At 39.9% G+C, this 14,649-nt stretch overlaps 2 protein-coding genes across 3 annotated transcripts; both read left to right on the top strand.

The window, feature by feature from the left end:
• The first annotated feature begins 26 nt into the window (after positions 1-26).
• On the top strand, positions 27-1,712 carry LOC9655822 (flavonoid 3'-monooxygenase). Its single transcript, XM_002960924.2, has 2 exons — positions 27-928; positions 990-1,712. Exons 1-2 carry the CDS (start codon positions 83-85, stop codon positions 1,629-1,631), a joined length of 1,488 nt encoding a protein of 495 aa, XP_002960970.2. The 5' UTR covers positions 27-82; the 3' UTR covers positions 1,632-1,712.
• A 9,829-nt stretch (positions 1,713-11,541) lies between these two features.
• On the top strand, positions 11,542-14,501 carry LOC9641459 (chaperonin CPN60-2, mitochondrial). Of its 2 annotated transcripts, XM_002960923.2 has the most exons (18): positions 11,542-11,739; positions 11,806-11,824; positions 11,887-12,009; positions 12,081-12,243; positions 12,302-12,477; positions 12,525-12,620; positions 12,676-12,780; positions 12,832-12,918; positions 12,981-13,070; positions 13,140-13,220; positions 13,275-13,343; positions 13,390-13,467; positions 13,523-13,618; positions 13,667-13,766; positions 13,814-13,917; positions 13,978-14,083; positions 14,145-14,223; positions 14,295-14,487. In XM_002960923.2, exons 1-18 carry the CDS (start codon positions 11,708-11,710, stop codon positions 14,416-14,418), a joined length of 1,728 nt encoding a protein of 575 aa, XP_002960969.2. In that variant the 5' UTR covers positions 11,542-11,707; the 3' UTR covers positions 14,419-14,487. The 2 variants fall into 2 exon arrangements, with proteins under 2 accessions (XP_002960969.2, XP_024516055.1); XM_024660287.1 differs by lacking the exon at positions 14,145-14,223 and having other exon boundaries at positions 11,598-11,739; positions 14,346-14,501.
• Positions 14,502-14,649: the final 148 nt, after the last annotated feature.

Raw genomic sequence — 14,649 nt, 5'->3', positions numbered from 1 at the left:
CTGATTAAAAAGGCAGCAAGGTTTGACACAACACTCATTCACTCGCTGGAGAAGGAGTCTCAAGCAAAGAGTTAAACTGGCAATGTTGCCAGCGATTGTCCTCGTTCTAACTCTTGCGTTCTTCGTCACGCAATGGATGTGGAGCAAGCGCGCCATCAAGCTCCCCCCAGGCCCCAGAGCTTTGCCTCTCATCGGCCACTTCCACCTCCTGGGAAGGATCCCCCAGATCTCACTCTATCACCTCTCCAAGAAGTTTGGACCCCTCATGTACTTGCGCCTGGGATCCGCGCCACTCATTGTGATTTCCAGTCCTGCCATGGCCAGGGAGTTCCTTAAGACCCACGATGCCGCATTCGCTCGCAGGCCACCCAGAGTGGCCGTAGACATTCTCATGTACAAGTTCAAGAGCTTATCTTATTCTGAGGGTGAGTACCACAAGAACATCAGGAGGATGTGCTCCATGGAGCTCTTCACGGCCAGGAGGGTCACCTCCTTCACCAAAATCATCCGGGACGAGCTGTGGGATCTTACTGCCGAGCTCGCCAAGGCTTCCAAGGCGGGTCAACCAGTGGCACTGCGAGGCAAGCTGAGATCACTGAGCTTCAATGTCATGACTCGCATCCTCATGAACAAGACTTACTTTGGATCTAAGGCTTCCAGCGATGATCCCCAGGCGCGGGAATTTGTGGGGGTGATTGACGAGGTGATGGATGCAGCCGGGGCGTTCTCCATAGCAGATTACTTCCCCAGTGTCGGCTGGCTCGACTGGAGCATAGCCCGTTGTAGACGAGCTCACCAGAGGATGGATGCGTTCCTGGACAAAGTTCTGAACGAGCAAAGACCCGGAGAAATTCCAGACTTTGTGGAGATGACGAAGGCGCGAGTGGACGGCCCTGAACAGGCCCAGTATCTCAAAGCCTTGCTAATGGTAAGTGAAAACTCTTGATTTGTTCGGGCTATCTTTGTTCTCGCATGGTGTTTTCTACTAGGATTTACTGCTTGGTGGCTCCGAGACATCGTCAACCGTGGTGGAATGGGCTATGGCCGAGCTTCTCCACAATCCCGAGTGGATGGAGAAACTCCAGCAAGAGATTGAAAGCGTGGTTGGGCGAGATCGAATGGTGGAAGAGTCGGACTTGGCGAAGCTGGAGCTTGTCAACGCTGTTATCAAGGAGACATTTCGTCTCCATCCCCCGCTGTCGCTGATGGTCCCGCACACGTCCCCGGAGCCTCGACTAGTTGCGGGCTTTGAGATTCCAGCAAAGGCAACCGTTCTCATCAACACGTACGCCATTGGAAGGGACTCCCAGGCTTGGCCAAACGATCCGGACAAGTTCAAGCCTGGGAGATTTGTTGGTAGCAACATCAACGTCTATGGCCATGACTTTGAGTTGCTTCCTTTCGGATCCGGAAGGCGAGGTTGTCCAGGGCTTCCTCTTGGACTGCGGAATGTTCAGTTGGTGCTCTCAAACTTGATCCATGGGTTTGACTGGAGATTTCGGGACGGAGCTACAAGGAAGTTGTCCTTTGACAGCGGCCCTGGATTTATTAACATTATTGCAGATGCTGTTGTCGCTCAAGTATCACCGAGACTTGAGCAGTGTGCTTTTGGCACTCTAGCAGCTTCGTAACTCATATATTAACATGTAATATAAAGCTAAAATGTAGAAAACGTGGGCTAGGGCACGGTTGGAAGTCATTGATTTCGCTTGTTACCTTTGAAGAATTCTACGAGTTATTGATTAATATTTATGTTCTTGCATAGCTCACGGAATTGTTAAAGTGACAATGGGTTCAAAGGTAGAAAAAAATGCTAGGATGTAGAACTCTGCTTTGCATCATTCTTCCCTCCATCATTATATAGCGAGAACATGAACTATAATCGTGTCAATATGAACTTGACATAGCTTCATGTCAACAACTTTTTGAAGAAGTGATAGAATAACCTTTTGTGGGGCCTTCATGCGCTTGCTCCAAACTTCTTCATGTCAGAGCTGCCTTTTTAATGTTGAGTGGGAAAAATTGTCCTATCTAAAAGTCTACTCTAGAAAGTTTATAATTTTATTAAGGAGAATATACAATAGAGAGAATCAATCCGGCAAATTGTTTTATCCTTGAAACCAATGGCCTTGGCATGCCTTGCACAACCATGACACTAGCTTGCTCGATTCCCGTGAATCTCGCCTGAGTCAACATACTTTGGGTCAACTCCCTAGGTGCATTTATTCCCTGGAAGTTTCAAGTATTAGAAGCATTATGATATCTCTCTTCTCTTTTATGTTTTTTGATTTGCATTAATTTTGTCCCGGATTATACTTTTTGCATTTGATATAGAAGTATTAATTTTCTTTTATTCTCATTGTTTCTTGGTATGTCTTGATATGTTTAAATTTAAATTTAAAAGATTGATTAACTTATCTAGACCTTTTCTTGTGAATAAAATTCTACGAGTTATTGATTAATATTTATGTTCTTGCATAGCTCATGGAATTGTCAAAGTGACAATGGGTCCAAAGGTAGAAAAAAACGCTAGGATGTAGAACTCTACTTTGCATCATTCTTCCCTCCATCATTATATAGCGAGAACATGAATTATAATCGTGTCAATATGAACTTGACATAGCTTCATGTCAACAACTTTTTGAAGAAGTGATAGAATAACCTTCTGTGGGGCTTTCACGCGCTTGCTCGAAATCCATTGTGTGATCAAGAAACACAAGAGTTGGAACAAGGACAATAGCTAACAGCATCTCAATGTAACTCTTTATTTTTAATCACTTCTTCATGTCAGAGCTACCTTTTTAATGTTGAGTGGGAAAAATTGTCCTATCTAAAAGTCTACTCTAGAAAGCTTGTAATTTTATGAAGGAGAATATACAATAGAGAGAATCAATCTAGCAAATTGTTTTATCCTTGAAACCAATGGCCCTGGCATGCCTTGCACAACCATGACACTGGGAAGTCCATGCTTTTCTTGCTCGATTCCCGTGACTCTCGCCTGAGTCAACATACTTTGGGTCAACTCCCCGGGCGCATTTATTCCTTGGAAGTTTCAAGTATTAGAGGCATTATGATATCTCTCTTCTCTTTTATATTTTTCGATTTGCATTAATTTTGTCCCGGATTATACTTTTTGCATTTGATATAAAAGTATTAATTTTCTTTTATTCTCATTGTTTCTTGGTATGTCTTGATATGTTTAAATTTAAATTTAAAAGATTGATTAACTTATCTAGACCTTTTCTTTTTTTTTTAGTTTTCGGTAAATAAATTGGATTTTTACAATGGCATAAGTGATGTACCTCCCTTTTGGGAGATGGAAACTTTCAATTTCAATGACAATGGCAATGGAGTTTTCTTTGACAGATAGAACATTTAGATCTCATTAGAAATAACAATAGTATTTCCTTCTATATAGGAGATTGGAAATTTTTGGTAATGGGATTGAAATAATGTTGGATTTTATAAACAATGGCAATGACTTTTTTCCTCATTTGGGAGATGAAATTTTTCAATTTCATAGATAATAGCAATGGAGTTCCTCTCATTTAAAAGATGGAAAATTTTGGATCTTATTAACTTCTGAATTGTTATGATTTTTTGGACCTTTTGATACTGAAGCTATTATAAGTTTTTAATGGATCTTTTTTGTACATTAAATAGAATGGTGAATTAAATTTGTTTTGATATTCATCAGTGAATTAACAAATTTTACCTTTTTACATAATTTATAGTACTTATATCATTTCGTGAATTTAGAATTTAGGTTTATTTCATATGAATTATTAGTAGTTTTATCAAAAGGATGACAAAACTATTAATAAAATACTAACATACTCTAAAATCCTCAAAACCCTACTTTTATAGGTTCTGTAAACTCAAACTAATCTAGGAATCTACATGCATAATAAGTATTAAGTTCAAATCCCATAAGCAAAAGTTTAGGGTTCAATTCCTATTCTTCAATAAATAATACATGACCTTCTAATGTCAAAGTATTGATTGATAGCTAAAGTGGTGTAAAACCAAATTTAAGGGGATGTTATTGATAGAAATTTAACAACTTAGAAGTATAAACACAATAAGCAAGATGAGAAGCATACTCCCAAATATATAAGATAAAAGAATGCTTAAGCTAGTTGACTAAATAATAAATCTATAATACTAATACTTAATTTAAGATACAACATAACTCTCAAGTAAGAATATCACCTTTTTGTAAGTGATTAATTTTTCTATTCTATTTTAGTCACTTAACCACACATTTGACTATTTAAAAGAGTCTTATTCATAACTTCCATAAGTTTTATTCCTAACTTAGAGACTTATTAACCCCATGAATAGCATTTATGCCACTCAGCCTTTGCACTTGGTCCAAGTGTTTCACATGTTCAATCCCATAATAAACACCCAAAGGTAGCACTGATATATCAACTCATTACACTAAGGCTATATCCATTCACCTTTAACCTATACCACAATGGAATTTCCTTTGAGAGATAGAATGTTTAGATCTCATTAGAAAATAGCAATAATATTTCCTCCTATATAGGAGATTGGAAATTTTTGGTAATGGGATTGACATTTCCTTCTATTTAAGAAATAATGTTTGATTTTATAAATAATGGCAATGACATTTTTCCCCATTTGGGAGATGAAAGTTTTCAATTTCATAGATAATAGCAATGGAATTCCTCTCATTTAAAAGATGGAAAATTAACTTTTGGATTGTTATAATTTTTTGGACCTTTTGATACTGAAGCTATTATAAGTTTTTAATGGATCTTTTTTGTATATTAAATAGAATAGTGAGTTAAATTTGTTTTGATATTTATCAGTGAATTAAAAAATTTTACTTTTTTATATAATTTATACTACTTATATCATTTGGTGAATTTAGAATTTAAATTTATTTAATATGAATTATTAGTAATTTTAAAATATAGTGCTTAATTGTCAAAAGGATGACATACTCTAAAATCCTCAAAACCCTACTTTTATACACTCTGTAAACTCAAACTAATCTAGGAATCTACATGCATAATAAGTATTAAGTTCAAATCCCATGAGCAAAAGTTTAGGGTTCAATTTCTATTATAGAAAATAGTATTCTTCAATAAATAATACATAACCTTCTAATGTCAAAACATTGATTGATAACTAAAGTGGTATAAGACCAAATTTAAGGGGATGTTATCGATAGAAATTTAATAACTTAGAAGTATAAACATAATAAGCAAGATGAGAAGCATACTCCCAAATACATAAGATAAAAGAATGCTTAAGCCAGTTGACCAAATAATAAAATTTACAATACTAATACTTAATCTAAGATACAACATAACTATATCAAGTAAGAGTATCACCTTTTTGTAAGTGATTAACTTTTCTATTCTATTTTAATCACTTAACTACACATTTAACCATTTAAAGGAGTTTTATTCACAACTTCCATAAGTTTTATTCTCAACTTGGAGACTTGTTAGCCCCATGAATAGCATTTATGCCATTCAGCCTTTGCACTTGGTCCAAGTGCTCCATGTGTCCAATCCCACAATAGACACCCAAAGGTAGCATTGATATATCAACTTGTTATACTAAAGCTATGTTCATTCACTTTTGACCTATACCACAGTTTTATCTCCCAAAGACTAAGTTATCTATCCATAAATGGTCATTTTATAACCACACTTTAACATTTTTAGAATGCCTAGAGATATGAGGAACACCCTTTTTTAATATCCTTTCTTCGGTCTCCACTAAGTCCTTTTCCATCCATAGCTATACTCACTAATACTATCATTGGGTTAGGGCTCAAAGGCCTGACCACTAAATCTTTGGGATCTTTTCACTATGTATGGTTACTATACAAGAGAATTACTCCTCAACCAAGACTTTAAAATAACATTTTGAAATATTGTAGCCTTACGTGAGCATTGTAAGTGATCCCCTCACCTTCTGCTTCTAGGTACTCTAGCCATATAGCAAAAGTGAATTTTTAATATGCCACACTAGATATTTATAAATAACCAAAAAGAACGATTCGAGTGATGATCTATGGGATTCAAATATAGAGGGAAAGGGTTTATGAATAAGAGTGCACTTTTTTCCAATTGGTTAAGGGTTTTAGGATACTTGGGGTTAAGCGTCCATGGGTTTGAATAGTATTGGGCTGGATGAGCTCCTGAAAAGTCCAAACTCAGGAGCTTACATTTGATATTAGAGGGGTCTTGAGTCCGACTCTATTGGTTGGCTAAAGGAATCACACCACATGTTGATTGACATCTGGCTGGTCCAATTTACTCCTGTTGGGCTCGACTTTAGGGGTAGGGTGTCAAGAGAGTGGGGCTCTCAAGAGAACTACAACTCTTATCTTCTGTTTATGAGGGCGTGAACTTGTAAAGAAAAAGGCCTATGAATAAATGTGCACCCCCTTTTTTCAATTGGTTAAGGGTCTTGGGATATTTGGGGTTAAGTGTCTTTGGGTTTGAATAATATTGGGCTGGGTGACCTCTCGAGAAGTCCAAACTCAAGAGTTTACAGTATCTAAATAAGTATCTATCCATGTTTATTTTAGCATTGAACTCCTCACCCCACAACCTTGTATTAGTATTTGGATTCAAACTTGGTTTCAATCTTAGTCTTGGTTTTGGAGTCTTGAACTCCATTTTAGACTCCATCTAGACTCCATCTTAAATTCCATTTTAGACTCTATCTCAAATTCCATCTCAAAGTTTATTTTGGACTCCATTTCGAATTCCATCTTAGATCTATCTTAGATTCCATTTTGGACTCTATCTTGGACTCAATTCTAACACTTTCATGTATCAATCTTTTTTGTATCCCTTTCTAGAATTTATTCATTAACTCTTTCGTATGAGCATTTTGTTAGGAGTTTCATTCCTACTCTTGACTCTTTGAGTTGAAGCATTTGGTCCAAGTGTGTTACAGTTGCTAGACTCCCATTTCAACCATAGCGCACTTCTAACTCTACGTTGGGGTTTAGAGATTTTTTTCTCATACTTTTCCTTAGTTATGTATAATAATAAACTAAAAATAATATAGTAACTTGTGTTGAAGTGGTGTACAATTAACAAGGATATGAGAAAGTGTAAAATCCTAGCTAATGAAGTTTATATTGATACCATTACCATCTCAAACTAAAAAAGGGAAGTTGGACTAAAAGTGAGTAATAATATGAAAAGGTTTGAGGATGATGTTATTCTTGCGATTGATTATCATAGTAAATAACAAAATCAATGATAATTGTGAGAGATGTTGAATTTAGATAAGAAAGCACAGATCTTTCATATCAATATTCTTTAAGGTTGCATTGTCCTATAAAATATTAGTGGTGATCATTTAAAACTTCAATGCATAGGCAGATGCAAACTTAGAGCTTTGCTACAATTTATTGATGGCAATATGTTCTTGATTAGTATTATTAAATATATTAATGAAGTATTAGACAAAGAGATCAAAATTTTAAAGTTGCTCTTTTCAAAAAGAGTGAAAAATCAAGAAAGGTATATCCTAGTAAGAAGAGATTCAATTAGGCTCACACAAAACATTAGACTGAAATATTTATCAAGTTGCATAGCAATTTAAAGCTTGATTTATTTGAGAAACCCATTAAACTTAGATGCCATCAATCTTCCAAAGTTTGGTTCTAAAATAAAAAGTTACTATTGGTGCTAAATAATTTGCTAGAGTTGCAAGTGAAATGTTGTAATAGATTGCTCCAACGTATTATATGACTTTTTTAGATCATTAAGATTTGACTGGAACTAGAAAAAGAAGATTTAAGGAATCCATTGATATTAGAGTGTTTAAATTATCAGAATTTTGACAGAAGAAGAGATGAAGAATTTACTAATAAAATATTAAAACAATGGAAATGAAAGAAATTCAATTTGAGGTTTGATTCTTGTTATGGTCAAAAGTGGTGAATATATTCCTCATTAATTATAAAGAGATAGCAAATGCATGACATTAATAGGCTTGGATCAAGAAAGGGCTATAGGGAGCCATGAGAGGAATCAATGATACTTTGCTTAGAGGCAGTAAAATTATATGTACCTTAAGTGAAGTTAAAATCATCACTTTGTGGGCTTTAGCTAATGTTTTTGCATCTATGGCAAAAAAAAATTTAAAAAAAATACATTACTAAATGGTAAGGTTTCAGAACATTAAAATTGTAACACAAAATTAATTTAATCAACATATATCATCTAAATGAAATGGCCATCTTTGGCTTGCCCTGTAATATAACTAGAAAGTGTTTAAATAGTGAAAAGACAAACTTGCATTGTTCCTTTACCTTACCTCATGAAGTTTTTGAAGTGTTATAAGACGTGTTTGAATTAAATTTTAAGAGAGTCTTACACCTACAGAAACCTTGTTAACAATAGTGAAAAACCGAAAGCACTCACTGTTCACATTTTATATACCAACACCTAGTATTGTTCCAAAGTAGGAGTTTTACTTCCACAATTTGCACAAGGACCCTGTGATGGAAAATGCTATCTCTATAATGGCTGAAAATCATAAGTTACAGGGCTTCAATATAAGAGTGTCTTTGAAATCAAATCCATGGTAAATCTTGTAGCAAAAATGTAGCCAAACTAGGTAAAAATGAAGACATATGGTTCTGGCAACTTGAAATAATGGATGAGAAAAGAAGAGAATTAACAATATTTTCATTCTCAAATCCCGTCAGAAGAAAGTCAGCTTGGTTGTGTTTGGAGAAGATCCCGTACCATAGCCTGGTGGCTTGTAATGTCACCCTCCATGCCAGAGCCTAGTGGTTCGTCATGCAACTACTTGGAGAAGAGAGCTTCTAGGAATGTGTCCAGGACTTGTTCTCTTGGACGACGTTTGTGATGGCTCTGGCCAAGGAGCACAACAGTCTCAAGAGTCTAGAGCTGGCTAGGGAAGTTTTTACCAGGATGGCCTGCTGGGATATCATGGCTTGGAACGCCTTGCTTATAGGCTACAGTTGGGCTTCAGATGCTCTTGAAATGAAGTTGGAGATGCTGGAGTGGATCTGGTGTCGTGGACAAGCCTATTGGTGGTGTGTAGTGATAACACCCTGAACGCTTCCATGCACGGTGTTGTGGTGGGGGTGTATGCTCAGCTCAAGCTTATTGAGCAGGTAAATGCCACCTTCGATGCAATGGATGAGCAAGACACCGTGTTGACCATGGAAGTGAACAAGCGGGACACCGTGTCATGGAACACCATTGTTTTGGCGTATGCCCAAGCTGGGCATCGGTTGCCACCTTCTGTGCCACGGATCTAGAGGGCATGGAGCTTGATGATGTCAACTACGCAAGCCTAGTTGAGATAGTGAGCGGGAGCAGTGAGAACAGCTTGGTGATTGCCTATTAGGGAGGCGGACTGCAAGGACTGGTGGGGCTCCAGAACCTTGGAAACACATGCTTCATGAACTGCAATGTGGTACGATGGCCAACTTCTTGCCAAGGTGACCAAGGTGGCAATTGCGGTCCTCAACATGTACGCCAAGTGTGAGTTGCTCCAAGCTGCAAGGGAGGTGTTCAACACCATGCAAGTGCAGGCCAGGGACGTAGTGACATGGAGCACATTCATCGCTTCCTATAGCTCAGCCTATTTCACTCCAGTGGCACTGGATAGACTGCTTGTTTCCACCAAGAGATGCACTGTTTGACTTGGCCTACACTCTCTTGTTGCAAATATCTTTTTCCTGCCTAAAGGTTGATATAGGATAGCTTAAGCATTGTGATTCACTCTTTTCCTAAGAATTCTATAACACAAGGATTTTCTACAGCAACATACACCTGTTGCAAAAGTAATGATGTTATGCCTGGCAAACATATTGTGAGTTTTCTACTTCTTACAGCAACATACACCTGTTGCACAAGTAATGATGTTGTGCTTGGTGAACATCTTGCCCAGCAAGCTAAACAACCCAAAAGCAGTGTCAGCAATTGATGATTTGGGAAATTCATAGTTGACTGTGGGGGTTTATTCACACACTAAGGTGGCAATTGTAGAGTACCTGTTATTTCATGATAAAATCACTTTAGACGATATTGTATTCATCTTAGGAAAACAAGAGTTGTGGCCATTCACAATTCCTTTGGTTAATTTCTTGTTAATATGAGTTGAAACATGAAACTAAGCTCATATTGACACTAATATAGTTCAATGAGTCCTGATAGCAAGAGATAGCAACAGAAGTTTGGATCCCTCATGTACTTGCTCCTGGGATCCATTCCACTCATGGTAGCTGTTCCTCAAGACCCACGATGCCGCATTCACTAGCTAGCAGACCCAGAGTGGCCGTTGAGATCGCCATGTACAACTTCAAGAGCTTATCTTACTTGGAAGGTGAGTACAAGAACATTCGAAGGATGTGCTCCATGGAGCTCTTCACGGCCATCCTTCACCAAACCCAATCATCTGGGACGAGCTGTGGGAGCTCACTGCCAAGCACGCCAAGGCTTCTAAGGTGCATCAACCAGTGGCATTGCAAGGGAAGTTGAGATCACTGGGCTTCAATGTTATGACCCACATCCTCATGAACAAGACTTTGGAATTTGGATCCAAGACTTCTGGTGATGATCCAGAGGCACGGTATTTTGTGGAGATGCTAAGAGGCAGTCGCGGTGTTCTCCATAGCAAATTATTTCCCTAGATGGAGCATAGCCTACTGGAAGATGGATGCGTTCCTGGACAATGTTATGGATGAGCAAAGATCTGGAGAAATTCCAGACTTTGTGGAAATGACAAAGGTGCGAGTCAACGGCCCCGACCAGACCCAGAGTCTGCCAAGTGAAAACTCTCTATTAATCGAGCTAAGTCTCTCTTTGCTCGCCTAGGATTTACTTAGTGGTGGCTCGCAGACATTGTTTGACCGTGATTGAATGGGCTATGGCCTAGTCCTGAATGGATGCAAGAGATTGAAAGCGCGGTGAATGGTGGAGGAGTCCGACTTGGGAAGCTGTAATCAAGGAGACATTTCCGCTAGCGCTGCTGATCCCACACACGTCCCCGGAGCCTCGACTAGTTGCAGGCTTTGAGATTCCAGCAAAGGCGACAATGCTCATCAACAGGAAGGGTTTCCCAGGCCTGGCCAGATCCGGAAATGTTCAAGTCTGGGAAGTTTGTTGATAGCAATATCAGTCTACCACGAATTTGAGTTGCTTCCTTTCGGATCTGGAAAGCGAGCTTGCCCTGGACTTCCACGTCCAGTAAACTTGATCCATGGGGTGGAGATTTGCGGATGGAGGCACAAGGAGTTGCTTCCTTTCGGATCTGGAAAGCGAGCTTGCCCTGGACTTCCTCGTCCAGTAAACTTGATCCATGGGCCGGAGATTTGCGGATGGAGGCACAAGGAAGTCCTCCTTTGACAGTGGCCCTGGATTGATTGATACTCTTGCGAATGCTATTGTGGCCCATGTATCCCCAAGACTTGACTCTTGCAGCTTCGTAACTTAATTAAACTACCTAACGGAAAAGTATATTCTCTTACTTTCAAAGAATATGCTATGAGTTATTTGATTCCAAGGGAATATATCTGTCTTCGTTGTCGTCGTGGCCATCGTCGATGGATTGCGCTGCGCGGGGATGATCTCGTCTTCTCTTCGGCAATCGACAGGAATGTAGCGGAGCAGTGGGAGTGCGTGGCGCTGCGTCCCCGAATTCTCAGGGTTTAGGGTTTAACATGTACAAGGTAGCCGGCGCCTTGATTTCCAGGTAAGCAACTGGAGATTTCGTTCCCGCTGAGAGCTAACGAAATTCTCTCGCTGCTGGGTTGCTAAGATCCAAGACACAAGCACAGGTAGGTTTGTTTCCCTCATTTTTTCTTTTAGCTATCTTAGATTTTTTGTTGTTTCATCGTAGTTCCTTGCGAGACACTATGGACTTATCCCCAAGAACACCAAGTATGGTGTGGAGGCGAGATTACTTATGCTTCAAGGAGTCCAGCAGCTCGCAGATTGTGTCAAAGTGACAATGGGTCCAAAGGTAGAAAAATAAAATAAAATCTAGAGTGTAGGATTGTCATCGTTCTTTCATCTGATGCTTGAAATTTCTAGGGAAGAAATGTGATCATCGAGCAAGATAAGTATGGACCTCCCAGAGTTACCAAAGACGGTGTCACGGTTGCCAAGGCCATTGGTTTCAAGGATAAGATGAAAAACGTTGGAGCAGACCTTGTCAAGCGCGTGGCAATATCAACTAACGATGCTGCTGGAGATGGTAAGCTTTCGATCGATGTTTTTCTTTTTTCATTCGCTTCACAGTGATGGAGTTGCAGGGACGACCCTTGCCACGGTTTTAACGCGTGCAATCTTCACCGAGGGCTGCAAATTGGTGGCTGCTGGCATGAACGCAATGGAACTCCGTCGTGGTATTAATCTAGCAGTCGATCACGTTGTATTTCATCTTAAAAATCGGGCTAAGATGATCAGTACTTCCGAGGAGATTTCACAGGTTTGTGCTGTGCTTCCTTTTGGCTTGTGTTCGTAATTCTTGCGCAGGTCGCGACTGTTTCGGCAAATGGTGACAAGGAAATTGGCGATCTGGTTGCTAAAGCTATGGAAAGAGTTGGCAAGGAGGGATTGATCACTATCTGGGTACTAGAACAGCTTCCTACATGGTTTTCTCTGGCTTTAACATTTCATTTCGCAGGATGGTCAAAAACTCCATAACGAGCTTACTGTTGTCGAGGGGATGGAGATAGACAAGGGATATATATCGCCATACTTTGTCACCAATGCAAAGACGCAAAAAGCGGTATGCGAGTCTTGCTGGCTGGCACCTGCTTGATTTGCCGAGCTTTTGCAGGAGTTTGAAGACGCATTGATTCTCCTCCATCCTGACAAAATTTCAAGCGCACAGAAACTTGCACCTGTGCTTGAGATCATCAAGAAGGTAGTTCTAGTTCATTTGGATCCGTCTTTCTTTGCCTGGTCTCAAAATGACTGCTTCTTCAGCTTCAAAGGCCTCTACTTATTATTGCTGAAGATGTGGAAGGCGAGGCTTTGGCATCTTTAGTCGTGAATAAAATGCGGGGTGGACTCAAGGTATGAGAATCTTCTTCTGTTTGTTTGTTATTTTTTTCTTCTCTTCTTTTCTAAACGTCGAGCTTTCAGGTAGCTGCCATAAGATCCCCAGCCTACGGTGAAAATAGGAGAAACACTCTGGAGGACATTGGTATTTTGACCGGTGCACAAGTAAGCTGTTACTTCACGGCTTGTCATGTGGTGGTCGAACCAAATTTGTGGCAGCTAATCACAAACGAGATGGGGTTGAAGCTTGAGGATGTTCGTGTTGAACTGCTCGGAACGGCAAAACAGGTCCGTTGCCCCAATGGTTTGAACTTGCGGTAAACCGATCTCTCAGGTGACAATTGCTCAAGAAGACACCATTATCCTAAATGGAGGAGGCGACAAAGCAGCCATTGAAGAGCGTTGCGAGCAGGTTTTATACATGAAAACAGTTCGTGACGATGGTCTTAATGGTTCTATTTTCTCAGATCCGGCTAGAAATACCTGTTGCGATTTCCAAGTACGACAGGGAAAAGCTGGAGGAGCGTTTGGGAAAGCTATCCGGTGGAGTGGCCATGTTAAAGGTGGAAACATTTTGCTATTCGTGCGTCATTTATCCGATGCTGTGCCAGGTCGGGGGCGGAAGTGAAGCAGAAGTCATGGAAAAGAAAGACCGCGTGATGGATGCGCTTAACGCAACAAACGCAGCGATAGAAGAAGGCATTGTTCCTGGTAAGCAACCACCGATGCTTTCATTTTATACTCTTAACTGTGTTTAGGAGGTGGAGTTGCATTGCTCTATGCGGCTAACGCGCTAAAAAACCTCAATGTACCAAGCTTTGATCAAAAGATCGGAGTTCAAGTCATCCAGAACGCTCTAAAGGTTCGTGATTAAAAAATAAAAACAAGCTCTCGAATATCAATTTTTTAATTTCTTCTGCAGATACCAACGCACACAATCGCTGCAAACGCTGGCGTCGAAGGCGCTCTGGTGGTGTCCAAGCTTCTCGAGCAGAGCAGTCCAAACTTTGGTTACGATGCTGCCACAGGTAAAAGACGCTATTTCTTCCTGTGGTCTCGCGTTTTAAGGGAGTTTTTGATGGAAACCAGGTGAGTACGTTGATATGATCAAAGCCGGGATTATAGATCCAGTGAAAGTCATCAGAATAGCTCTCATGGATGCTGCAAGGTACATTTCTTTTTATTTTTTTCTTTCCAGAAAGCTTTCAAGCTTGGGTTATGTCGGGTTTTTTTCTCCAGTATCTCGTCACTGCTAACAACAACGGAGGTGGTGATAACCGAGGTTTTCAGGGAGGAGAGAGAGGCGATGCGCGCAGGGATGGAAGCTCCGCAAGGAATAGGCGACATAGCACAGTACTTGTGATCTCAAAGGTGAAAGTTTTCCTGCCTTGTAAACTTGAGAGGTTTTGTTCCATTATTACTTACGCAGCAACAGCCGCTTTCTCATCCCTGTTCGTGAAAATGTTGAACAGTTTGGTAATCTCCACTCCTCTCGCCTTCACTTCTCCTCCTTGCGGCTTCTTCTGGTTGAATTTCTCCTTGTCACTTCTTCGTTTCTTCATGTCTTGATCGAATTTGTCAACTTTAGCTTTCG

The sequence above is a fragment of the Selaginella moellendorffii genome, unplaced genomic scaffold (genome assembly GCF_000143415.4).
Source record: "Selaginella moellendorffii unplaced genomic scaffold, v1.0 SELMOscaffold_0, whole genome shotgun sequence".
NCBI classification, from domain to species: Eukaryota; Viridiplantae; Streptophyta; class Lycopodiopsida; order Selaginellales; family Selaginellaceae; genus Selaginella; species Selaginella moellendorffii.
Note: the sequence above shows the minus strand (reverse complement) of the source record. Positions and strands in the feature narration are given on the sequence as shown.

Bases quoted from the DNA above. Each gene is read 5' to 3' on its own strand.
- LOC9655822 (XM_002960924.2), top strand. From the start codon at position 83: ATGTTGCCAGCGATTGTCCTCGTTCTAACTCTTGCGTTCTTCGTCACG. The intron at 929-989 runs GTAAGTGAAAAC...GTTTTCTACTAG, and splicing joins ATCTCAAAGCCTTGCTAATG to GATTTACTGCTTGGTGGCTC.
- LOC9641459 (XM_002960923.2), top strand. From the start codon at position 11,708: ATGTACAAGGTAGCCGGCGCCTTGATTTCCAG. The intron at 13,071-13,139 runs GTATGAGAATCT...TCGAGCTTTCAG, and splicing joins AAATGCGGGGTGGACTCAAG to GTAGCTGCCATAAGATCCCC. The intron at 13,468-13,522 runs GTTTTATACATG...CTATTTTCTCAG, and splicing joins TTGAAGAGCGTTGCGAGCAG to ATCCGGCTAGAAATACCTGT.